The 27,858-nt window shown below is 42.0% G+C and overlaps 1 protein-coding gene across 7 annotated transcripts in view; it reads left to right on the top strand.

Annotated features, from left to right (window-relative positions):
• The window catches only part of LOC134287926 (voltage-dependent calcium channel subunit alpha-2/delta-4), a 253,727-nt gene that overhangs the window by 183,451 nt on the left and 42,418 nt on the right, over positions 1-27,858 (top strand). For all 7 annotated transcript variants that reach the window (XM_062851173.1, XM_062851171.1, XM_062851172.1 and 4 more), the window contains exons 5-7: positions 20,025-20,265; positions 21,236-21,468; positions 21,538-21,702. In XM_062851173.1, coding sequence (XP_062707157.1) covers positions 20,025-20,265; positions 21,236-21,468; positions 21,538-21,702 — 639 coding nt within the window. The remainder of the gene's footprint in view (positions 1-20,024; positions 20,266-21,235; positions 21,469-21,537; positions 21,703-27,858) is intronic.

Genomic DNA, 27,858 nt, shown 5'->3' with positions numbered 1-27,858 from the left:
AAATTCCTGGAGAAATCCCTGAAAAGTTCCTGAGGGTATAACTGCAGAGTTTCTTGGAAGAATTTCTGAAAAAATCCTCAGAAGATATTCTGGAAAAATCCTCAGAAGATTTTCTGGAAAAATCCTCAGAAGAGTTTCTGGAAAAATTCGTGGAGAACTTGTTGACATAATTTCTGAAGGATGTCCAGGAGTGATTCCTGAATTAATTTCTAGAGAAATTGCTGGAGGAATTCCTGAAGAAATTCTTGGAGTAGTTCCTGGAGGAACTCCTGGAGGAGTTCCTTGGGAAATTTCTGGATAAAATCCTGGAGGAATTTCTGGAGAAATTCCTGAAGGCTTTCATTGGAAATTGCTGGAGGAATCCTTGAAGAAATTCGTGGAGAAATATTTGGCGGAATTTTTTGCAACAATTACTGGGGGAATTTCTGGAGAAATCTCTAGAATGGCTCTGGAAGAAATTTCTGAATAAATCCCCTGAGATTTCCGGAGAATTTTCAGTGGAACTACAGGAGCAAGAAGAGTTCCTGGGTGAAGCTTTGGAGGATTTTTTAAATTTAGTTGGAAATAATCACAGATGGAATCTCCGAGTAAAGCCCTGCATAATTTTTTAGAGGAATCCCTGGAGGATATCCTAATTAATTGACTGTAGAGGTTAACGGAGGAATCTCTAGAAATACTCCTGGAGGAATTTACAGAAGAATTCCTGGAGGAACTTTTGGAGGAATCTCTAGAGGCATTTCTGAAGGAAACCCTGGATGAATTTTTAGGGGCATCTTTGTAGCAATTCCGAGAGGAATTCCCGGAATAATTCCTGAAGGAATCTCTGAAGAAATTCTTGGAGAAATCCCAGGAAGAAATTGCTGGAGAAATCCTGAAAGAATTCTAAGAAGAGTTTGTTCGCAATCCTATTAGTATGTATATGGACGGCCTAGTAGACACGCAATGTAAAAAAATAAAATAAAAATGCAATACATGGGAAATCCGTTGGTCTGAGACGTTTACAGGGTTTAAAATCCGCCAGAAGAATATCACGAAATTCCAGAAAATCACATTCCCGCGCGTGCCGGGAAGCCATTTTATGGGTAAACAGAAAGCTTTATTGACGGAACTAGACTAAACCGCCCCTACTCTACGCAACGGGTTTCATACACGCGCGTACGATTTTCAAGACTTATCATCGGCAGCAGCCCCATTCGATGCAACTTCCCAGTCGTCCCATTATCCTGCAGATGCATCTACAACAAAAACACTTTCATTCAGACAGACAAGTTTGCCATTTGAAGCGTAGGAGGCAGCAAATAGCAAAATACAGGAGAAGAAAAAAAACAAAACTCTCCCCTAACCGGTACCGGACGTGATGTGTACTATACTAGCAGGAGTTACGCTTCCAGCAGTAGCAGCAGCAGCAGCAGCACAGTGCGGTCCAATTCGTATTGCCATAAACAGACATGACTTTGAGCTGTGCTTTCGAGATGAATGCGTTCACGTTGGCGTAGCTAGAGGGAACACTGGCGGTCCCAAGTTCCCTCTAGATCGGAATTGGCATTAATAAAGACGGCATTAATTTTGACACGCAAACACTTCAGCAAGTTTACAAAGAGTACATCAAAAACATCTGAAAATCATAGTCGCTTGAAGGTTGTATAGGAGCCACACGTAGATGAAATCTTCCACTACCTCGAACGTGTCCCCGTCTATCGTAACACTGACTGCTGCTTAGGCTTGTCCTGTCGTTCGTGGATCCGCCTGCCAGCATGTACTTCGTTTTTGACGCGTTCACCATCAGTTCGACCTTTGCTGCTTCACGTTTCAGATGGGTGTACACTACAGTACTACCACCGTTTCAAATGATCTAGCAATAATATCTATGTCATCCGCAAAACAGACAAATTGGCTGGTTTTTGTGAAATTCGTTCTCTGGCTATTGAGCCTGGTTCTGCACATAACACCTACCAGGGAGATATTGAACAGCAAACATAAGACTTTGTAGGTGGCATTCAGAATTGTGATCGCTCGGAAGTTCTCACATTCCAACTTGCCACCTTTCTTGTTGATTTGGCATATGACCCCTTCCTTCCACTCCTCTGGTAGCTGTTTGGTCTCTTAGATCTGAACTATTAACCTGTGCATGAAGCTGGTCAACTTTTCCGGCCTATCTTGATGAGTTCCGCTCCGATACCATCCTTACCAGCTGACTTATTGTTTTTGAGCTGTTGCATAGTAATCTAAACTTCTCTCAGTGTGGGAATTGGTTCGTCGTTGCTCCCTGCTCTACTGACGTAGTAATTTTTCCTGCTGCCTTGGTCCTTCAAGTTTGTGCTCCCTGCACCATTCAGGTGTTCGTCGTAGTGCTGCTTCCACATTTCAATCCCCTTCCGTCCTGATCCCTGCAGATTTCGGCTCGCGGCACGAAGCTTTTGCGGAATGCGTTGAGCTTCTGGTAGAACTTCCGTATTTCTTGTGAACGGTAAGACAGTTCCGATTCTTCCAGGTAACGCTTTTTCTCCTGGACGAGGTGGGTCCGGTGTTTCCGCGTTCTATTATATCATTCCACGTTATGCCGAGGATTCCGTGCCGGACGATCCTGTGTGGACCATATTGTCACGCTCCTTATCATTCTGGAGCAAATCAATGAATTCCAAGAGTCTCTCTACCTGGTGTTCATTGATAACGAAAAAGCTTTCGATCGTCTCAATCACGGAAACATATGGGAAGCCCTCAGGCGCAAGTGTGTCCCTGAGAAAATCATCGGCCTCATTGAAGCACAGTACAGAGCATTTTCGTGCAGAGTACTGCACAACGGTGTTTTGTCCGATCCCATCCGGGTCGTTGCTGAAATGAGGCAAGGATATATACTATCATCGCTACTGTTCCTCATCGTAATCGACGAGGTTGGAGGTTGGTGCGATTGATCGTGAACTAAATCGTGGATTGCTGTGGCAACCCATTACCATGGAGCACCCAAATGACTTCGAACTGGCTGATGACGTTGCTCTCCTAGCTCAACGGCGCTCTGATATGCAGAGCAAGCTCGATGATCTTACCAATCGCTCCTCAGCGGCAGGTCTTACCATCAACGTCAACAAGACCAAATCGTTGGATGTGAACACGGTCAACCCTTCCAGCTTTACGGTAGCTGAGCAGTGGAGAATGTTGGAAGCCTCCAATATCTTGATAGCTAAATGGTGGCCGATGGCGGCACCAAGATCGACATTAGTGCACGGATCAAGATGGCGAGGGCTGTTTTTGCGAGTTGAGGAAATGTATGGAAACATAACCAGATCAGTCGATGCACCAAAATTCGAATTTCTAACTCGAACGTGAAATCTGTGCTGCTATACGTCAGTGAACCCTAGTGTGTATCAGCGGAGAACACGCAAGGCTGCAGGTATTTATCAATAGATGCCTGCGGTATATAATTCGTACATGGTGGCCTCACAATTTGATCTCCAATGTGGAGCTCCATCGTCGATGTCATCAAAAGCCGATAGCGACAGAAATTCGGGAGCGCGGGTTTTAGCCATTTTTTTTCGGCTTTTTCGGAGATATTTAGGCTTTTTTTTCCTTTTAAACCATAGGGGGATAAATCTGCTCATCAGACACCCTAACAGGAAGGTTAGGGTAGTGTGGGGTTAAGGCCGTCTTCTACAATGCTGGTAGAAGCCAGGACTACTCTCTCCTCGACCCACTAAAACACATTCCTATGGTCGCCAAACCCTACGTCTCTCCGGAACCACCAAGAAGGTATTGCTTCAGAGAGGGGCTAGTGCTCTCTGGAGAGCACCCTCAAGGTTAGCTGCCGTAGCCTAGCAGCAACGAACATCGATGACTCGCTCTGGAGAGTCCATCACGGTAGCATGCTGGCGCTTAGCCAGTTTCCCGAGTGGTCCTCGCCACTCCCTTTGTCCTCGGAAGGCGGGCAGGGTCAACCCCGCCCGCGCCCTACTGCTGAGCGGACATCAAGAACATGCAACCCGATCTGACCTGCTGAAGGCAAGGGTATCACTACCCTTCAGGCCTTATCAGATGCATCCGTAGGTTGCAGACAGCAGGGTCTCACCTACCCCGACCCTTGCCGGGGACCCCTTTCCAACCGCGGGCTCAGATCCAACCCAGTAGACTGACGCCACGACAGCACCCCTACCGGGACTTCCTCTCCGCGGCCACTTAATCGCTGTAAGGGTCGATCTCGACCGCAGGGCACCGGTATGACCTACGAAGCCGACTTCGAACCCCTGGACCACCTCTTGTACTGCATCTGGACTAGCCATTCTCCGAGTCCACGCGCCACCTCCTCTGTAGCTCCCAGCAGTGGTGTCATCGTGGTTACTCCAAGCTACTCACTGAGTAACCAGCTCTTCAGTTCAAAAAAAAAATTTTTTTTTTCAGGATGCAAAATACAGGTATGTTCCGTTTTTATCAACACGGTCCGCGATTTTCAGTTGACAAAAACGGAATAGTGACAAAAACGGAATAATTTTCTTAGACAAAATATTTTGCAACATTTTTATACAATTTGGACGTTTTGTTGTAGAACACATACCAAAAGTAAAAATATGCAGTTTATAATGAAATTTAATTGTTTTTGATGTCTTTTAGCACATCTTGGTTGCACAGTTCAAATTACAGTTTTCTGACTGTGACGTCGACAAGAGGTTTTCATAACCATCTTAACAGATTCCTTTGAAAGTTTCAACTAGGATACTACTTGATAATTCATCCACTACAACTCGTAGCGGTGAGTCTACGCCGAATGAAGCATTCGCCTCCACTAGTCTCGGCCCTGGGCCAATCGCTTCCAGTCACCCTCAACGTGTAGAGCCCTTAGGTCCTCCTCAACTGCAAAAAGACACCGTGTGCGCGGCCTACCACGAAGCCGACGGCCTCTACCTGGTTCTCTGCTGAATATGGTTATAGCTTGTCGTTCCTTCGGCATACGAGCTACGTGCTCAGCCCACCGCAGCCTGCTGTGTTTTATTCGCTTCACTAGGATACTTTTGGGAATCACTAGGATACTTTTAGAAAACCTTCAGGAAATTTTCTAAGCAACCACTTGTATTTTCTCCAGAATATTGGATTCTCCAAGAAGTTCCTCCAGAATTCTTGTAGGTTACCTTGTACCATGCCGCTTGTTTATCTTTTGGAATTCGATGAGGGTTGTCCATAAATGACGTAGCATATTTTAGACGATTCTTGACACCCTCGTAGCCTATTTTCCCATGCATAAAACATGGTTCGTAGCATAATCAGAGGCTCCCCCTTCTCTCCTAAAATGCTACGGCATTTATGGACGGCCCCTAAGATTTTTTAGAGAAAAGAGGTTCTGCCTCTTATGATTTCATCAGAAATTTCTTCTCGGATCAACCTAGATGTTTCTTTTTAAATTTCTTTCGGAGTTTCTTTGGGGATCCCTTCAAATATTTCACCAGGAATTGGAATTTATTAACCATACTTATGCATTATGTTGGGAACAGCTGCTGACGTTGTGTACGATTTGAATCTGGAATGGCTCTAATGCACAAGGTGGGCTAAGAAAATCATTCTGGGATTTGACCTAGGTCCTGATTCATCAGTTCATTCAAGAGTTACTTTGGAAATTTACCAAGATTTTACTTTTGAAAGATAGGAGTTTCTCCGTTTCTTAAAAATTTCCTACGAGAATTCTTCCAAGACTGCTTTCTGAAATCCTTCCTGGTTTTTTCCTGATATTTCTCCAGGGGTTCTTTCTAGGATTCCATCAACAGTTTTTTTTTTCTAGAATTTCATCAGAAGTTCTATCTTGGATTCTTTAAAGATTTTCTCATGATATTTTTTTGACTTTGTTTTGGTATTTATGAGCAGTAGAAACATTTACACCTACTGGAACTTTCAGAGATTTTCCAATACGATTCTATCTTTCATCTTTGTTATTTCCTCATGCTTACTAGATGAACCAGCCTTGGGCTGAAAAACTCGTTAATAAAAATAATATTGCAATAATAATTATCCCCGATTTCTTACTGCGTTTTCTGGGAATCTCCAAGATGTTTAGTCTAGTAATCTTCCAGGAGTTCTTACCTAAAATCCCCCAGAAGTTTCTGCAGGGATGATGTTCTGTATAGAAATCTCCGGGGATTTATTCCTGAGGATCCTCCAGAAGTTCCTTGTGGGAATCCTTGAGAAATTCCTTCTAGGAATCCTGTATATTTTTTTTTCAAGAAATCATCCAATTGTTCCTCGAGGGATACTTTCAGAATTAAAGGGATTTATGTAGGATTTTTTGGGAATCTTTTGTTTCTTTTTGGAATCCTTCAGGAGTTGCTGGAGAAATCGTTTCCAAGATCCTACATAAACTCCTCTTTGAGAAACTTATTTCTGAAAGATTTAACCCTACTTAACCTAAAGGAGCTTCTGAATTATTTCCAGAAGATTTCTCGGAAGAAATCCATTAAGGGATCTGGAGGAATACAAGAATCGCTAGTAGGAATTACTGAAAAAAATCAAAACTGCATTTTTGGAGCAAACGAAAGATGGAATCTCGGATAAAATTCTATAGTAATCTCTTGTTAGGTTAGTCAATATAGCTGTTTTGATCTAGAAAATTTGGACAGGGTATCAAGGATGACAAGAGAGATCTCTGGTAGAAGTTTGAGCCCCGTCGGAAAGAAATAGCGGCCAGGAGAGAAAAATTCAGCACATCGCATAATTTCAAGAAAACGTTGATTGATTGATTTGTCTTCATTTAAGAGACTTGCAGCCCTTGGCTGGTTCGTCCCTCAAGAAAACGTGTACAAAATCACGTGAAATTTATTTCACTTAAAAAAGGTTTTGTAAAAAAGATTGTAGTGTAAATAAATATTCAGGCAAGGACAGGCAAAGAAAGCCCTAAACTATTCAAGTTCTCGAATAACACTTGAAGTGGCAGGCCAAGTTCCAGTTCCAGAAGAAGGAGAATAATAATAAGAAGAAGAAAGGAGAAGAAGGATCTTCAGAAGGAAGCTTTGATTGGTTTAATTTTTCTCATTTTCAAATAAGAAGTAAAATTATGCTTGAGAGAAAGCATGAATTATCATTATTTATAGCTGATTTTGAAATGTGTTGAAAGCTACTGTGGCGTATACGTCTCCTATGTCATCATTGGTAGTTGTTTCAATTTCATTCATCGGTGCATTGCCTCAATATTAATGTTAAGCTTTAAATGACTCGTGTTCGAGGGAACAATTTTGACAAAAAGTTTAGTGTTGACAAAAACGGAATGAAATGTTGACCAAATCGGATAGTGACAAAAATGGATAGTGATTAAAACGGATAGTGACAAAAACGGAACATACCTGTATAATAAAATGCCAATTTTGGTTATTTTGGGTGCACACTGTTGACGCCCTGACCACATCAGTTTTAGTGAATATGGATTTTTAAACAATTCGACATTCTGGACCGCCCCCTCAGGAAGCGAAATATTATAAAATGCCAATTTTGGTTATTTTGGGTGCACACTGTTAACGCCCTGACCACATCAGTTTTAGTGAATATGGATTTTTAAACAATTCGACATTCTGGACCGCCCCCTCAGGAAGCGAAATATTATAAAATGCCAATTTTGGTTATTTTGGGTGCACACTGTTAACGCCCTGACCACATCAGTTTTAGTGAATATGGATTTTTAAACAATTCGACATTCTGGACCGCCCCCTCAGGAAGCGAAATATTATAAAATGCCAATTTTGGTTATTTTGGGTGCACACTGTTGACGCCCTGACCACATCAGTTTTAGTGAATATGGATTTTTAAACAATTCGACATTCTGGACCGCCCCCTCAGGAAGCGAAATATTATAAAATGCCAATTTTGGTTATTTTGGGTGCACACTGTTGACGCCCTGACCACATCAGTTTTAGTGAATATGGATTTTTAAACAATTTGACATTCTGGACCGCCCCCTCGCCAGACGATATGGGTGATAGCCGTTGAAACGGCATTCCAGCTAATCTCATCCCTACACATTCTCTGGACCAAGTTGTCCGGAGTTGTGTCCTCCCCGCATGTGGCAAGCATGCGGTCACGCATTGTGCGAAAACGCGGGCACACGAACAAAACGTGTTCCGCCGTTTCCTCTAAACCATTGCATACTGGGCATTCGGGAGAATCCGCATGCCCGAAACGGCGTAGATACTGTCGGAAGCAACCATGACCTGTAAGGACCTGTGTCAGGTGGAATGAAACTTCCCCATGGCGCCTATTAATCCAACTATCTACCCTCGGTATCAACCTATGGGTCCACCTTCCTTTGGTGGAACTGTCCCACGCGCGCTGCCATTTGACCACAGAGGCCATCCTGACAGTCTTGCGTATGCCTCTTGTGCCGCGCATTTCGAAGCACTCCATGTCCTCACTGATAAGAATGCTGATAGGCACCATACCAGTAATGACACAGAGAGCGTCGTGTGACACGGTACGGTACGCGCTTGCAACCCTCAGACACATAAGCCTGTAAGTACTTTCCAGCTTCCGTCGGTAGCATTAAGTACTTAGCGCGGTACCCCACGCCGGGCCGCCATACCTAAGTATGGACGTAGCAACACTAGCCAGAAGCTTGCGCTTACTGGCGTACACCGCTGAGCTATTGGACATCATCCGGGACAGTGCCGCAATAGCTGTGGAGGCTCTTTTACAGGCATAATCGACGTGGCTACCGAAGGTAAGCTTATCGTCGATCATCACGCCCAAGTGCTTGACAGAGCGCTTCGACAGGATAGTGCACTCTCCTACACTGATCTCCGTCTGCTGCGCCGACTGCATGTTGTTAACAACCGTCACCTCTGTCTTGTGGTGAGCCAGCTCCAGTTTTCTGGACCGCATCCACGCCTCCACAACCTTGATCGAGTGGTCGGTAGTCAACTTCACCTCCTCGATCGTTTCACCGTAGACTTCGAGCGTAATATCGTCGGCAAATCCAACAATCACCACTCCCACTGGGTACTCTAACCTCAACACCTCGTCGTACATGACATTCCATAACACCGGACCCAGGATGGAACCTTGCGGGACTCCTGAGGTTATGTGAAAGCACTTCCGACCCACCTCCGTGTCGTAAACTAGTACGCGATTCTGGAAGTAGCTTCCGAGAATCTTGTACAAGTACTCCGGTATCCCCAGACGCAAGAGCGCATCGGCAATAGCAGCCCAACTGGCGCTATTAAATGCATTCCTTACATCCAGAGCCACTACCCCGCAGAAGCGAATTCCCCTCCTCTTAGGCTCGAGTGCTTTCTCGGCGGTTTTTGTAACCGACAAGATAGCGTCTACGGTGGACCTCCCCTTGCGGAAGCCATACTGGTTGCTCGAGAGACCATTTACGCCCTCAGTGAACTTCATCATTCTATTGAGGATGATCTTTTCGAGCACCTTCCCCGCCGTGTCAATCAAGCATATTGGTCTATATGCCGACGGGTCTCCGGGTGGTTTCCCCGCCTTTGGCAATAGTACCGGGCTCTGCTTCTTCCAAGCTTCTGGGAAAACTCCCTCGTCCAGGCATTTCTGCATAGCAGACCTGAACATCTCGGGAGCTTCTGCAATAGCTACTTTTAAGGCCAGGTTCGGAACTCCGTCCGGACCTGGGGCCTTACCTACGCTAAGGGACTTAGCTATCCCCGCAAGTTCCACATCGGTGACCCTTTCCTCATCGCCAGCCCCAGTCCCCGGCTGTCCTACGAAAGGAGGCCAAGGACTAGGATCATGACGCGGAAAAAGTCCTCCAATGACCCCCTCCAACATCTCTGGAGATTGCTCTGTAGGAGCCATCACACCTCTCGTCTTGGCCATAACGATCCTGTAGGCGTCACCCCACGGGTTCGTATTGGCACTCTGACAGAGACCCTCAAAGCAGGCCTTTTTGCTTGCTCTTATCTCGGTCTTGAGCGCGGCTTTTGCAGCGGCGAACACCACCCGCCGTTCGTTTCGCTCTTCCTCTGATCGTGCTCGCTGCATCCGCCGCCTAGCCCGTAGGCAGGCGCGGCGCAGGTCCGCAATCGCGTCGGTCCACCAGTAAGCCGGTGGCCTCCCATTTCTAGGGTGGACTCTCCTAGGCATGGTCGCATCACACGCACGTGAGAGCACCGCTACCAGCTCGTCGCCGTCTAAACCGAGTAAGTTTCGCTCACGGCGGAGCGCTTCCCTAAATACCTCTTCGTCGAAGTATGATGTCTTCCACCTACGAGGGCTTGGCCTTGGCCTAGCCGCCTCTTCTTCTATCCGCTGTCTGCTGTTGTTGTAGTCGATACTGTAGCGAACCGCCAGGTGGTCGCTGTGAGTGTAGCCATCATCTACTCTCCAGTTCGAACTACTTGTTAGGCCAGGACTACAAAAGGTCACGTCAATAACACTAGTTTACAAAATAAAACGAAAGTCGTGAACTTCTGTCAACGACCAAAATTTTTGAAGCATAATTTAGCGCTGATTTCGAAACCGTGCTTCAAAAAATTTAAAGTAGAACAGTTTTTGAGTTTTAGCTCAATATCGAGTTTTACAACTTTTTAAATTATGGAATTTACTAAAATTCAAATATCTTTCGTTTTGTTCAACCAAATTTAAATCTTTTTTCATAAATTGAAAGCTGAATATCATACCATTCGATCATCTGAATACAGGTTTTGCGTCAGATTGATGAAATTCAAGATATTGGCGAGTTTTGGGGACGATCTCCTTAAATTTAAGCAAAATTTCCAAAAATATACGAAGAAATGTATTTTTTTCAATGAGAAAAAAACAATTTAAAAATTCTTTCTCAACGTTTATTTAGCATATCATATGTAGGCGAGTTACAGTAAAAAAATTAGCTCAATCGGAGTATTGGTTACGGAGACTGAGATGTTTCAAGTGAGCGACATTGCTTGAAAATAGAATAAAAATCAATTTCAAATCATCAACCTTGTATGGAAAGTCGAAAAAATTTCCGCTCTACTGATTTTTTTTTCCTTCGCGTTTTCGAATTCAGGGCATGATTCTACACCAAAAACGATCATCAACTGACCGAGTTCAAAAATGCTGTAAACTAGTGTAATTGACTCCGCTCCGTTTCGACTATAGGTACTCTTGGTACCGACGTTAGCCAAGTCGACATCTAAGATGGCCAGTGTTTCTAGCAGGATCTGACCCCGCTGGTTCGTGAAACGGCTTCCCCATTCCACAGCCCAGGCATTAAAGTCACCCGCTATTACCACCGGCCTTCGCCCTGTTAGCACGGTCGTTAAGCGGTCCAGCATTTGCGTGAACCGCTCGATCGGCCACCGCGGAGGCGCATAACAGCTACAGAAGAAGACCCCGTTTACTTTGGCGACCACGAAGCCCTCATAGGTAGTAGACACCAACTCCTGCACGGGGTATTTACCCGTCGTCCATATCGCCGCCATTTTCCTGGTCCCATCCGAGGCCCAATTGCCGTTGCCGGCGGGTACTCGGTATGGGTCCGAAATGAAGGCGATATCCGTCTCCCACTCAGAAACCGCCTGACAAAGCAGTTGCTGAGCCGCATCACAGTGGTTCAGGTACAGCTGCGTTACCTGCACTGTGATTTGTTGTTCACTGCGGCTTTCTTAAAGGCCGGGCACCCTGGACCACCCATCGTATGTCTGTTTTTCGAGGTTTTCCCGGTACAGATCATACAGATGGGTGGACTCGTGCAGCTTTGGGCCTTATGACCTTCAGCGCCGCATCGCCGACACAGTTTGCGCCTGTCAGGGCCTTTACAGTCCCACGACTTGTGTCCTGGTTCCAGACACCTAAAGCAAACCTCTGGTGGCTCGTGGAATGTCAAAGGACATACGCACCAGCCCACCTTTATCCGCCCTACTTTAACGGACTTTTTAGCGTCCGCCACAGGTAGCTGAACCAGAGCTATCTGTGTCCCTGCTGGCCCCTTCCGCAGCCTGACGGCTGTGGCGGCCACCTGAACATCGCACTGTTGCCGCAGTGCCGTGACGAGCTCTTCCGCTTCGGTGATCTCGTCTAGGTCTTTGACCTTCAGAGTCGCCTCATGCGTAAGCGCCCTCACCTCCACTCCATCACCAAGGACCTCTTCTGCCGGCCTCTTGTAGGCGGCGCCCTTGTGATCCTTCTCGCGCTTAAGCTCCAGGATCATTTCGCCCGTACGAGTACGTCTGATACTGCGTACGTCGGCTCCAAGACCCTCAAGCTTGGCGTCGCACCTCATCGCCTTCAAGACGTCCGAGTATTTCGACTGTTCGGTCTTGATGACGATAGCGTCACCTTTTTCGCGCCTGGCACCTGCCTTCCTACGCCTTGGCTTGGCGACCTGCACTTCTACCTGCGGATTCACCTTCTTCTTCCTCTTCCGCTCTACCTTTGTCCAAGGTGGGTCCTCTCCTTGGATCGCCCTGCTCTGTGGCTGCTGAGGGCCCACCATTGGTCGCAACCCCTTGTTCCCATCATTCCGGGACGGGCCGGCCTTTTCAGGCCCACCCTTCCCAGCTTTCCGGGAACCCTGGCTGGGGTCCGACTTTCCGGCATAACCACCGGCTTTCGGGGTTATTATACGCCTGGCCTTGCGGGCACCGCCAGACAGCTCCTCACCTGACGGCTGCCTCTCCCGCTTCTGCGAATGCTTGTCACGTTTGTCACGAGCATTCGCTTCCACACTCTTCGGACTACCCGCGAAAGAGAAGGCCTCCGTTTGCGTAAGCTTAGACGCTTTCTCCTTTGCGGGTTCCGCCGCTGCCGCAGCCAGCAACGCGACCGCGTGCTCCTGCTTGGCCTCATCGACTGACGCTCTAAGCCGAAGCAAGGCCGTTTTCAGGTCCTTACTTATATTCGACTTAGTTGTCGCGAAGTCAATAATTTTGCCAAGCTGCTGCTCAGCTACCTCCAATGCGGGCCGTCCTTTTCCTGCTACTTGGCTGATGGCCCTCAGCAACCATGCTCCGTCCATAACCTCCGCCGGCTGGCTTGCCGTGGAGTGGACAGGAGCTCCCACGCTTGAGCTGCGTCAGCAGCTTCCAGCACCTGACTCCTCGCTTCTCCTTGTTGGAGACCGCATCAACCCGCTTCTTGCGAAGGGGTTGATCGCACCACTACTACCTGTTACACTTGTTTTCGAAATTTGTTTACTCATATTTGATTCCCACGAGTCGCACGAGAAAGAATGTCCACCACGCCTGAGCTCTGCATTAACGCGGTAAGGGACAGCTTACTGTGGGGGGTGCCCAGGTGCCCCACAGGCTCCGTTGAAGATCGAGCATCTTTTTCACCCCCTCGATCACTCATTCCTCGGCACGGGTCGCTTGACACCTTGAATTGGGGTTAGTAGTCCTATTCTTAGCCGGCAACTACGCGGCTGACTCGCAAGCGGGGGGTGCGTCAGGCCCCAGGACATCCGTCCCTGCTGCCCCAGATATTTAGGCTTGGCAAAACTAGTGTCACCCATTGGGTCAACTGGTGTTTTTTATTGCTAAAAATAATGGTTAAGCACGCTGTAGTGATACTTTTGTACCTCATCATCCACTAAAGGCAACTACATTAGTGGACTAATACCACTTCGGCGCATTCGGCAAAGTTCCATAATACCTACCTAAAGTGTTGCAATTAACAATGGTTAGTTTTCTAAACCCAGTTATCTGACTGGTGAAGCATGGCAGCCTAAGCTTTAATCATTCATTAATGCAATCAGACGTTACTTGAACTTTGTCGTGAGTGATCCGAATGTTTTAGGAACAGTTCAAAATATAGAAGCTGGATTCGTTTTGGGGCTTGTTTCCCTATACAATCTTTTGCATTTAAGCGCTTCGAACGGTCTTCAAATATAGGTTCGCTCTTCAAGCCTTGTAGGAAATCAAGTCTTTTTACAAGCTGTAGTATATTGAGTGTTTAAGTGCTACACTAATGGTTGAGGATACTTTTGTACCTCGTAACCCACTAAACGCAACTACATTAGTGGACTAATAACATTTAGCGCGCTCGGCACAGTTTCGTCATGCCGCTTATAGTGTTGCCACATATAATGCTCAGTCTGCTGAACCCTGTTATCTGACTGTAGGGCATGGGAGCCTAAGCATCAACCATCAATGCAATTAAACATCACTCGATTTACATGCACACTTATTTCTGAATTGCCTGTTCGGTACTTTTTTGACGAGATCACGAGATTATAACCAGGGGGATGACGAAGGGCCAAAATCATCTACCCAGCATTCGATTAAACATGGCGTCCAATGTTTTTGTTTTGATTGCTTAATTCATGGAAAAAATGCGCTGTAAACATCGACACTGCTTCGCTGCTACATATAATATCGTGCAAAGTGATAAAGAAAGAGAAACAACCATCAAAAACAACAAGTTCGTTCGAAATGTGTAATTTCCGAAATAAGCACTAGCAACACACGAGCCACACACCCGAAAATCAGGAACAAGTTAGGGTAAACCGCCCAGAAAGTGGGTACCAAAACGCGCCGTACCAAAAACGATGATGGGTGAAGCGGCGATGTACCGAGTTTGACAGCTGTGTCACCCCACTGATTATAACAGCATCAGCAGTACGATCTCGGTAGTTTCGGTAATCGATTTTACTGAGGTACAGTAAAACAACTGTCAAAATCGTATGGAAAAGGTAAACAATGCATTTTTGCTGAACGAGTTCGGTGCTCAGCAGTTTTAATCTCGTCAAAAAATTACCGAACTCGGTAATCAACATTAGTGTGTGAGTAATCCAAGTATTTGATAACACAAGTTTACAAAATAAAACGAAAGTCAAGAACTTCTGTAAACGACCAAAATTTTTGAACCACAATTTAGTGCTGATTTCAAAACCGACCTTCAAAAAATTTTAAGTAGAACAGTTTTTGAGTTTAAGCTCAATATCGAGTTTTGCAACTTTTCAAAATATGTAATTTACTAAAATTCAAATACATTGCGTTTTGTTCAACCAATTTTAAACCTTTTTCCATAAATTAAAAGCTGAATACAATACCATTCGATCATCTGAATACAGGTTTTGCGTCAGATTGATGAAATTCAAGGTATTGGCGAGTTTTAGGGACAATCTTCCTAAATTTTACCAAAATTCCCAAAAATTTTTGAAGAAATGCATTTTTCCAATAAGAAAAAAACAACTTAAAAATTCTTTCTCGACATTTATTTGACATATCATATGTAGGCGAGTTACAGTAAAAATTTCAGCTTAATCGGAGCATTGATTACGAAGAATGAGATGTTTGAAGTGAGCGACTTTGCTTAAAAATAGAACAAAAATCGATTTCAAATCATCAGCCTTGTATGGAAAGTCGAAAAAATTTCCGCTCTACTGTAATTTTTTTCGTTCGCGTTTTTGAACTCAGGGCATGATTCTACACCAAAAATGATCATCAGCTTACCGAGTTCAAAAATGCTGTAAACTAGTGTAATTGTTCGATATGTGTGCCGAAAATGTTGCTGAAAATATACAAGTTTCTAGTCCAAATGCATAATGATAGTTTAATTTCGCTTAATTCAGAATTTTTGCAAGCAGTTAGTAACAAAAACAAAAAGTAGAAATAGATCAGACCATTCTATAATGTTCATATTCTTTTGCAAAATTAAACTATTCCATAAAATCAGTATTTTCTGTATGACAATAGAAAACAATTCCAAAATAATTGAATCTTATATGAAACCAGAAAATAAAGACAGTCCTCAAAGCAATTTGTTTACAGTACATTTCACAGTCTTAAACATAAGAATCTTCTGTACCACAATAAAAACCAACTCGCAAACCATTGAATCGAATGCGGAATAAGTAATTAAATTACTACTCAAAATATTACGTTTATCGTGCATACTACTGTTTGAAACATTTCGAAAACATAAGAATTTTCTGTATCACAATAGAAAACCATTCCTAAACCATTGAATCTAATTTAAAATCAGTTTAAAAGATAATGTTCTCGGCATATTTAAATGTTCAAAGCAATATAAATACATAAAAATGTACGATATATTTGATTCCACGCATCGGTATTAACAACATTTCATTTACATTTGAACTTTCAGTTTTGTGCACCATTTTTATGGAAAAAAGTTTTTTTGTATTGTTACGATACCTTACAACGCGCAGAAAAAAATGTTAGCACAATTAAATTCTAGTTCGAATCAACCGATTTTTTAGTTGAATACGATCATATACGTGAATTTGTTAGACGGAAAGGATGGAAGATCTGGGAGTCACCGTTGGGTCGGTGATGCGATCCATGGATTGGGGGATGTTCGTAAGGTGATAAATTGTGTGGTGAATACTATGAAGTACAAGCGGTACAGTTCGCTTTGGTTGCATAACTTGTAGGCGTTATATACACTGTGCTGTGGAAGTTGAAAGGCACGGAAACGAATTTTTGCAATTTGTTTCTGGTTCTAGCGATGGCTATGAACATATGAATAAACATGAGTTGTATATGTAGAGAAGAGATAGAGAAAGAGAGAAAGTGTGTAGAAAGATACAAAGTAGGATGAAAGGAACGGGCCAGGGATTGAACCCATGACCTTCTGCATACGAATCAGAAGCGGTACCCGAGCAAAGGCGGATAACTAAGTGATATCACTTTGATAATGAACTCTCTCTCTCTCTCTCTCTCTTCTTGGCGTAACGTCCTTATTGAGACAAAGCCTGCTTCTCAGCTTAGTGTTCTATGAGCACTTCCACAGTTATTAACTGAGAGCTTCCTCTGCCAATGACCATGTTGCATGTGTATATCGTGTGGCAGGCACGAAGATACTCTATGCCCAAGGAAGTCAAGGAAATTTCCTTTACGAAAAGATCTTGGACCAACCGGGAATCGAACCCGTCACCCTCAGCATGGTCATGCTGAATACCCGTGCGTTTACCGCCTCGGCTATATGGGCCCTTAGATAATGAACTATGTTATCGGTATTATCATTTTGTTATTTTTGTTATCATTTTTACCAATTGATGATAATCAGATGATAACAATTTTAGTTATCAATAATTTTGGTCTGTCGCGATAACATAACATAACATCTAGTATTTGACGATAACAAAATATGTTATCAGTTTTCAAACGCACATTTCAAAGTTTTCGCAAAGCTGAGGGTCTGGTGGACCTCAAATCTAAAAATAGATTCCGCTTTCCATCTTCAATGCGGCTGCAGTACGAAAGCGTAGCCTTCAAATACTCTCCCTCGCACTGAGTCCCGTTGGTATAGGGGCTATCGGCTGTGACCGGTAATCACTCGATCAGGGTTCGAGACCCACTGGGCGCAATAGTTGAAAACATGGGTTATAATTATAAGAAACTTTTTCCAGCTACTAACTATGTCGGTGAAGTAGATTTTTACTATTTTAGTCGATAAAATAGCCCTGAATGATAATTAAATGATAATGATAACAAAACCTGTTATCAATCAGCTGTATTTTTTCGTGCTGATAACTTAATGAAATATTGAATAAAATAGTGTATAACGCAACTAGTTAGAAATTGTTGACAGATTTTGTTAGAACAAACAGAGATTTGGTAGTTTGAACATAAAATAACGGATTGGTTTAAACGACTGCACATTTGCCACTAACAAAGTCGCAATGTGATTGTGTTGGTGACGGCAGCTCCTGTGGCAGTTCGGAAATCTATTTTTAGACACTCGGTAAGCGGATGGAAGCGAGGACGAATAAAAAAAAAAGACAAAAAGGCGAAACCGACCAACTTATGGTGGGTGCTGTCTTGAGTACCTGCGCATTATCCATCACGGCCAAAACTGCACTTGGTAAATTTTCTTCGTTGAGGCGATGTTGGGGTAAGATTTTTAAAGATGTGTGAGTGCTTCCAGGCCCTGTTTGTGGTCCCCATTTTGTTGAAACAAATGAAGTTTTTAACGTAATATGGAATGATGGGAATTGGTTGTTTTGATCGAAAAACTCTAAGTAAGAACAAAGAAATATAACTTTGGAATAAATAAATGCTCAGTTTTAAAATCTACCATGCGTTTTATTGTTTTAAACAAGCCTCATTTTTTTCTGCGTGAATCTATACAATTCAATGTGAAATGGCCGGGGTTCTGCTAAACCGAACTAAGCGCCAAAAAGTTTATTCCGAGATAATTAAACTTAAAGTTCAACCATTCACAAATAAACAACAGCGAAGATTATTTGAAACTTTTCCGCACATATATAACTTACAAGCCTTCATTGACCATCAGAGATGAAGAATACATGTAAATTATTTGAATTCATCGATATAATTACATTTCATTCCTCGGTACTTTGCACTCAGTTCACTCTGGCTGATCAAAAACATTAGAAAATGGTTTATAGTTCAGTTTGGCTGGATGTGTTTTTTTGTTTCAGGTGAAACCAGTTGGATTGTGAAAAAAAATCTCGATTTTTCATCGTCTATTAAGTTGAAATCGATATCACTCACAATTCCTTACATGAATCAGAGAGGACGCATATAGTATGGTAGCACGGAGGTCTCAAAATAGTTTGAAACCTGAACGGCGGAGGCCCTCCCACCTCAGCCCTTCCCACCCATGCTTTTTTTCATAAGCGGTGCATGTGCTGGCATACAGTAAGAGTAACTATGTCAAATGATGGCCTTGCATGCCCTGAGGTCCTGAGATGTGAAAGTCGAGCAATTTCTGTACTTCAAAATTATGCTGGTCGAAGAAAACCATGAAAATGTTCTGCCAAAGTGCACTAAGTTCAAAACAGTTTTCAAAAATATTAATGAGATTCGAACTTGGATCATCTTAGTGATAACCAAGCGCCTTACCACTAGGTCATATTACCTAGCTGAAGGTCAGTCGTCAAGTCTGAATCAAGTTCTAAACATTCTTCTCAAGGATGGTTTTCGTGAAAACGACATTTTTCGATCAGCCAAAGCGAACCAAGTGTTTGACTTTTTTCAAGCTTTATTATTCTAATTAGCCTTTTCGTTCAATGACGGCTCCTGTGTTAAATTATCAGTATGAGGTGTAGCGACATAACGCAGGTATTCAAAACCAGTTGGTTTTTGTACTGTTGAGAATAAATTGATTCTTATATGTTGTGGACTTGGTTCGGTCTGGCAGAATTTGATTTGGAAAAATGGCAATCAGCGCCATCGAAACATAATTGATTCCTCCAACACCCGTATTTTTAATAACTTGTTCATTTCTCTCACAGATTGTTACTATGAGTCGGTTAGAAGTTAGAAATCTGACAGCGATGAGGAGAGCTTGAAATGTTCATCACCTGGACCAAAACTAAAACATTTAGCTGATTCTATCGAATGGTTTACAGTTCACTCTGGTTGGATGCAAAATAATGTTTTGAATGTTCTGCAAAACAGAAATTTTGAATTTACTCCACAAAGAGCTGTCAGAATTACTGGATTTTTACATGGAAGGAAGATAATCATTTTCTTCACCCAATGGTTAAGAAAACTCAATTTTTCAAAAAATGGTCTTTGGTTCGGTTTAGCAGAACCCCGACCAAATGCTCATTCACATTGTATTCTATTGCTAGAAACGTTTGATTGTATTGTTTTTCTATTGTTATTTTATCGAATACTATTGTAAGAGCATGGTTTTTAAAGGTACTGTTACAGTTACATTAGAAACCTATGTGTTTTATTGTTCTTTTAAATATTAAAAACCTAGTTTCGCCACTGTCCATCAGCCATAGATACATACAGAGGAGAAACGATACAGTCGCTGATGGTGATACTGGTCTGGCTGGCTCTCTACTCCGTTGCTCCGTTACAAATGGTTTTCATTGAATCGAGTGATATGTTTGCCTTTCATACATGAAAGCGTTTGTAGTAAGTAGGAAATGTTGTGCCTCGTTCCCGTAGCCAAAGATAAATAAAAGAACCATCCCCCCGCAAAGAAACGGGACAAAGTTTAGCGATAGTACACATCTGTGTGTGTGCATTTGTGGGCTACCTTTGAGAAGACAGTTTCCTTTCAAAAAATGGATTAGCTAAACTTAATGCGATTTTCCACTTTTTTGCGCTTTTCTCCTTTTTTCCAATCCATGCTTGGCGATGACATCACGGGATGCAATCCGAAAACAGCGAATAATGGACTCGGCCGAGCAGGCAGCACTTTCCGAGTCCGATCCGGAGAGCGGCGGTGCGTCCAAATCGCACGGCAACGGCTTCTACGACGCACGGCGGATAAACGAGTATCAATCGGACGGACGGTTGGCCGAGGGCTCTCGACAGATGCTGTTGCGGCACATGCGACGCTTTGAGGGCTATCCGGTCAATATCAGCCTTAGCGCGGTGCTGATGGCGAACGGGGTGAATCTAGAAGGTATGTAGGTGATTGGACACATAAGCATCGGGACATGATTGGAAGGATGCCATACGCGTATTGTGACTGAAAATTTAGCTGTTGAATTGATTGGATAGTATAGGAAGCTATTGTTATATGGAATATAAATCGCATAATAAAAACTAGGTTCATACTTAAAAATTCATCTCACGCAAGGAAAACACTTAAAAATTTGAATGTTTTTAGTTGAAAAACTAAGAGATGCATTTATGAAAAAAAATAGTTTTGGTGGGATCCGAACCTACCACTTCGTATTTCTAGTCCAGCGCTTAGCCACAGAACAAGCCAAGATGCGGAATATTGCTGTGTGCGTTCAAGATGCAAATGGTGCCCAAATGCGCTTCAAACGCGGTAACACATGTTACCAAAGGCAACGTAGCAACCATAGCCAATGTCACCGCCAACCTAGGATCCGAAAGCTCCCACTGACATCGGGTTACTTGTTAGAAAATCTTACCGCATTTGGTGCTCCCGCATTTGATATTTGCATTTTGAATGCACACAGCAATATAAAGCCAAACAGTTTGAATGCCACCCGAACCAAACGGATTTTTTTTGCACAAAATCATCTATTCTAAAATTTAAAGTTTACATACATTGCAACACGTCGATTTAGAATGCCAATTGGTACCACGTAGACGGAAATCTACATTCACAAGATGAGTGCTATGTTATGCCATCGATCGAAGCGTTTTCACTAATATGGTGTCGCATGGCATCTAGTAGTTGTACGAGACTATCTCCATTACAATCCACAGAACTTGCTAGGTTATTTTTCAACAAAATGTCGATAGATGATAAGCATAAGTCAGTCATTTATCACATGTAAAACCCACCTGATCAATTGCATACGAGTTTTTAAGAGCAACGTAGTAAATTAAGTGTATCATTAAAAATGGAACATGTAATTCGAATAATATATCTATTTGTAATCTTTCTCCCATTTCAGACCCCGAAACGCAAGCCGCCATCAAGTGGTCCTCCCATTTGGACCCCTTGTTTGCCAACAACATCGAGCGGGATTCGGCTTTGTCGTGGCAATATTTCGGATCCAGTTCTGGGTTTCTGAGGCGGTTCCCGGGGACAGCTTGGCCACCGGAAACCTCCTACGGCAGTAAGGAAATCAGTGACTTTCGGACGGAGGACTGGTTCATACAGGCGGCTTCCTCGCCGAAGGATGTGGTATGTAGAAGTTGTTTATCAGAATCTGAGGCGATGAACTACTTTATTTTCGTGAATTTTTTTTTGCAGATGATTTTACTCGACTCATCCGGATCGATGAGCGGAAAAGAATATCAGCTGGCAGTTGCCACTGCTTCCGCCATTATGGATACCCTAGGAGACGATGATTTCTTCAATCTCGTTTCGTTTACCGATCAACCGAAAGTGATAGTGCCGTGCTTCCAAGATAAAATGGTTAGTCTCATATTTTCTTTTTAGAATAGCTGGCTCAGTTTTTTTTATTTCCAATAGGTATTATTTTTTATTCATATGCAAAGTTTTGTTTCAGGAATGGACAGTATGGAAATGTCCCATGCTCATTTTTACAACCCTATGTTATAATCCACCCCCCACCCGATCAGACTATGGCTTGGGTGGCGTCTGCTGTACATAGAAGCCGTCTCCATTCCACTCGGTCCATGGCTGTGTGCAGGGCAGAATCTAAGGGGGGAGAAGTGGCAGGGCCCTGGGCCCCCACATTTTAGGGGCCCCAAAAAACCGTTTTTGCTTGCTAAACTGTGACTATTTTAAAACCGGGCAAGGTCTCAGTAACAAGAGACCCCTCGAGCTGGGTCTCAGGGTCGGCTTGCCACCGGGAAAGCTGAGGGGCTACGCGAACAAGAAGTGTAGTGTACAGTCACCTGACTAGGACTATTGTGGAGAATGGACTTAAAAAGCTTAAAAAGCAAAGTCGCTTACTTCACACATCTCATTCTCCGTAATCAATGCTCCGATTGAGCTGAATTTTTTACCGTATCTTGTTGAGAAAGAATTTTTAAATTATGTTTTTCTTATTGAAAAAAAAATTACATTTCTTCATATATTTTTGGAAATTTTGCTAAAATTTAAGGAGATCCTTCCCAAAACTCGCCAATATCTTGAATTTTATCAATCTGATGCAAAACCTGCTTTCAGATGATCGAATGGTATTACATTAAGCTTTTAATTTATGGAAAAATATTTAAAATTGGTTGAACAAAACGCAAGATATTTGAATTTTATTAAATTCCATATTTTAAAAAGTTGTAAAACTCGATATTGAGCTGAAACTCAAAAACTGTTCTACTTAAAATTTTTTGAAGCACGGTTTCGAAATCAGTGCTAAATTATGCTTCAAAAATTTTGGTCGTTGGACTTTCGTTTTATTTTGTAAACTAGTGTAATCTGCCATAGCTGTTCTCGATCGATTGTATCATACGCCGATTTGAAATCGATGAACAAGTGATGTGTGAGCACGTTGTATTCGCGGCATTTATGTAACACCTGGTGGATGGCGAACATCTGGTCCGTTGTAGCGCGTTCACCCATAAATCCAGCCTGATATTGCCACACGAACTATCTTGCAATCGGTGATAGACGGCTGCATTTGAGAGTATCTTGTAGGCAGCGCTCAGTAGTGTGATGGCGCGGTAGTTCCCGCAATCCAACTTGTCGTACTTTTGGAAGCACACACGATACCTTTCATCCACTCCATCCACCCCTCTGTTATAATATTGATTTTAATATTACACCTAGTTACACCAGGACTTAAAAAGGCAAAATCAGGCGATACGGAACAAACAACTTTTTGTAATCTGAACGAGACGAATAAGCGTAATAAATTTTGTACCTTGTAATTCCACCCTCTAGAAGGTTTGAAAAGTTGGTACGAGATGATAATTCTATTTGTACGTCATTTCCCGGTAATCCATTTAACGGAAAGTACAATTTCTCCGAAAAATGGATGTTAGAAAACTTCATTTCTATCTGTGTTAGTTTATTTTCAAAACACTACTACAGTATGCGGCAGAAAAAAAATGCGAAAGTGTTTCTCAACTTCAAACCTTATTTTCGTCCATTTGACGTTAACCAATCTATGTTTCAACGTTCCATGATCTCTAATAGGCTAGTTTTCTGAAAATTTAATTAAAAATTTTCCCATTTTGGTCACTAACCTTTACAGGGTGGCGCCTGAAGCTGAAGACAATCAGAATTTTCAAACCGCAGAAAAGTACACAGGTCGCTAAATTTCGTATCTGATAAAACAAAATTTTCAAATTTCTCTACAATATCATCAAATATATGTACTTATTTCATCTAGTATGTGAAACTAGATGGCTCTGGATCAGTGTGGTCAGTTTATTGATACCCGCTTATTAGGCTTACATTATCACATGTTAAACATCAAATATGTTTATTTTTATTTTGCAGTGCTAGAATATAGACATTGACTGATACACTGCCATGAAGAAATAGTCATATATATCCCATATTTAGCGTGTAATAGTGCTTTGAACTTTTCGCATTTCTCCTGCCGCACCCTGTACATATAACATATCAAGTTTATCACACTCTTAAGTATTCGTCGGATGTGTTACGTTCTTCGTCTAGCAGAAGTATGAGTACGTTGTTATTGTCAGATAGAAAGGTGCGCATCTACGCCAGAAGCGTACGTAACAGGTCCATTGCGGGAAATGATTTTCTGGGAAACGTATTTCCGGGAAACCGAAATTTTTTTCAAAATAAGAGTCAATTTTTTCACACTATGATTGGTTGATCCAGCTCGTCAAAGGTGATGCTTTGCTCTGAAGTCTTATTTCTTTTTTAATCACTAATTAAAGATAAAAAAATCTAGTATTATAAATTTGAACCGCAAAATTGGCTCATTGAGCTTCACTACATGATCTAAAACAAGATGACTCATAAAATTCCACCAGTAGGGTGTGTAATATTTGCATTACCCATCGGGTAGGCTCTGTGGTTCTGTCACGGTCGCCATATGATGTTCATAGCTCACTTTGTTTGGAGAAAGCTTTTTTTTTATTTAGCTCTTCAGTAGCTGAGCTAGGGCGGACTCAGAAGCGTAAATACTGACTCAGTACGGAAGGCTCTCCGAGTCGAGTAGTATTGTTAATCCTCCTAAGCACCACGCTGGCGTAGTATACGCTTAACGTGCTTCTCTGGGTCGTATTGACCCGTACATTTTACTAGGGTTAATTGTCTTAAGGTCTCTACAGACACAGCTATAAGGGTAGGTGTGGATATTTTTGTTTTCGTTTCTCCCTTGTGTGCGCGCTTTTTTCGTTCGTTTCCCGCGAATTTCTGTTCAGTGTTGGATTGGCTAGCGACAACGACCCGTCGTCAGTGCGAAGAATAGACTCAAACAAGATTCGAGAGATTCATTTCTCCCTCGTGGGTTGATGTGATGGGCTTTTCTGGTGAGCTCGTTTCATGCTATTGTTTCATTGTTTTAGAGCTTCACTGCATTATCTAAAATAAGATAATTCCTAAAAATTCCGTAGGGTTTTTGTAATATTTTCATTCGCCACCAGGTAGATCCTGTCATGGTCGCCCTGTGATATTTGTATTTCCTTCTAATTGCAGAATACTTTCTCTGTTAGGCTAATCGATAGCTGAAATAAGGCGAACTCGGTAGGGAACATAATCTCATTATATCTGCTATGTGTTTACATCGATGTGAATGAAATATTCAATTTATTTGTATACCGTAGGAACAACAGTTATTGATTGGGCTTTCTTTGCCTGCCATTATTGCATGAATTTGTATATTGTGAGAAATGCACAATGATACATTATGCACAGGGAGTCGAGAAAATTTTCCCGACCGGAACGGGAATCGAACCCGCCATCTCCGGATTTGCGATCCATAGCCTTAACCCCTAGCATAACTGGAGACCCTTAGACTTCGAAACTACTTAACCGATTAGCGTGAAAGCTTGCCTGTGGTAGTTTGTTTGTTTTTTTTGACGGGAAAGGCTCTTAACCTATTTGCGCCCAAGGTGTCTTACAATTCAAATAAATTTGTTATTATTAGTCAAGTTCCAATAAAATAAACATGATTTCATAAAAAAAATGAAAGTCTATGGTGCAGTTAAAAAAAAACTTGTCAATGTAGGTCCTGATCATCTGATATTTTTTTCATTTTTTTCTAAACCAGCACAACTTTCATACTATCGTTACATTCTGATCCGTATAGGTACAAGTCAACTTTTAACGAGTGGTAGAGATAATAACCACTTAAAAATAACTTTCTCAACTTAATAACTGTCACATTAGACTATGGCTTACCACTGAAAAGTCTATCTAATTATTTTTTTTTTTTGTATTTTTCTCTTGTTTGATCTAATGCAAACTTTTTTGGACCAGCTTCTTTTTGTGAGGGAGAATCCATAAATAGCATTGATTTTTTTATATTAATTTTGATATTTTCCTGCCCTGTGTAGCATATTTAAAAACATACTCTCGTAGGAATCTTATGTGGAGAAATCTGGCCTGAAAAACATCCCTGGAAAAATCCTAGGAGGAATATTTAAAGAAATTACGAAAGCAATCCTTCGAATAGAGATTCTCTGAGGAATTCCCTGAAAGAAATCCCTGAGGGAATCCCGGAAAAATATCTGAAGGATTCCTCGGCGGAAATCCCTTCAGGAATTCCAGGAAGTATCAAGTAGATAATTCCGGGAGGACTCAATGGAGGAGTCCTGGAAGCAATCTCAGAAGTAATCTATGAAAGAAGCGCGGGATGAATCCTTAAAAAAAACTTCAAAACAAATCTTCTTGAAAGTCTTTGAGAAATCCTGAAAGATTTCTAAATGAGTTCTGGGGGAATCCAAGCTGAAATCCCCGAAGGAGCCAATTGAGGCAATCCCTGAAGGAATCAAGATGAATTTATATAAAAATTTCGGAAGAAGTCCCTTAAGAAACCACGGGATAAACCCAGGAATAATCCCGAGAGGAATTCTTAATGGAATCCCGGAAAATATACATGAAGGACTCACGGAAAAATTTCATGAAGGAATTCCGAGAGGAATCAATAAATGTGCCTAACTCCTAACAAAATTTCAGTAAGCATTTCAGGAGGAATTTTCGACAGAATTCAGGAAATATCCCAGGATTCATACATATCTAAAGAAAACACAGGAAGAACCGAAGAAGGAATCTCGAAAAGAATATCGAGAAGAATCACGGGGAAAACCTCGGTAGGAATTCCGGAAAACATACCGGAAGAAAGCCGAATGTCGAAAGAAATCTCGGAAAAACTCTCTTAAAAAATACACTAGTTTATAGCATTTTTAAACTCGGTAAGCTGATAATCATTTTCGGTGTAGAACCATGCCCTGAGTTCGAAAACGTCAACGAAAAAAATTACAGTAGAGCGAATTTTTTTTCGACTTTTCATACAAGGTTGATGATTTGAAATCAATTTTTGTTCTATTTTTAAGCAAAGTCGCTCACTTTACACATCTCATTTTCTGTAATCAATGCTTCGATTGAGCGGAATTTTTTACTGTAACTCGCCTACATATGATATGTCAAAAAACGTTGAGAAAGAATTTTTAGATTGTTTTTTTCTTATTTAAAAAAAAAACCAGATTAATCCACCTAGTGGTGATAGTGCCTTTCTCGTCGAACATGTACTCATGATCTTTCCTTGGTTGGAATACGACTGGGATGATTTTGCTTCAGAATGTTGGCTTCAGCCTTTTGGGGGAATCGAAAACACTAGTTTATGATTTTTTCCGACGTTTCGATCTGTATGGCGCCTTTTCAAGGGTTCAATCGGTCAAGGTTTCCTAGTCAAGATGGCCTAGCCTAACTTAAAAATGTCATACGGAAGTTTTGGTATTTATTGAATCCGTTCGGTTTGAAACCGTCGTGATGTGGACAATCTCCTACCTATCGGGCGGTTTAGAATTCGGTCCTGTTTTTGGAATCTTCTACTATTGTTTGTTAAGCTAGTTTCTGTGCTAGGGCCATCATTCCGAAGCATGATCTTTCCGTCGACGTAATGCGAACTGTTCCTGAATCCTGAGAATACCTTATTTAGAAAAGCAATAATTTTAATAAAATTGGGAAATTTATTAATTGAACATATTCCGACGTTACGTTAAACGTATAGACTGGGCTGAAAAATATCAGAATTTTCAGTTTACCCGTTCTCACGGCAAATCACAACACTGACATCATTTGGGTCATAAAATGTAAGCAAGAATTCTTGATTGTTTTGCAAAAATCACCCTGAATACTTTTTTTCTGAATTTTGCCGAACTGCAGGTTGCAGCAAACAATTTGCGGAAATTCAGCAAACTTTCCTGATTCGTTCAGTAAACTCTGCTGTTCAGCAGCAACGTTTTTCTGAAATTCAGTAAATTTTGCTGAAATTCTGCTTCAAATTTGGCTGTACCTTTCAAGTTTAAAATTTTTAAATTAATGTATTTAAATTTTTTAATCTTTGAAAATTTTTAACACCTCTACCTATTTCGAGTTTATTTTTAATATTAAATTTTATTTAAATATGAAATATCTTCAAATATTTCAATCCTTGGGCCAAGTTTCATTCATTGATTTCGC

This window comes from Aedes albopictus, chromosome 2 (genome assembly GCF_035046485.1).
Source record: "Aedes albopictus strain Foshan chromosome 2, AalbF5, whole genome shotgun sequence".
In the NCBI taxonomy this organism is placed as follows: domain Eukaryota; kingdom Metazoa; phylum Arthropoda; class Insecta; order Diptera; family Culicidae; genus Aedes; species Aedes albopictus.
The sequence above is the reverse complement of the archived record's forward strand: the minus strand, read 5'-3'. Positions and strand labels throughout refer to the sequence as shown.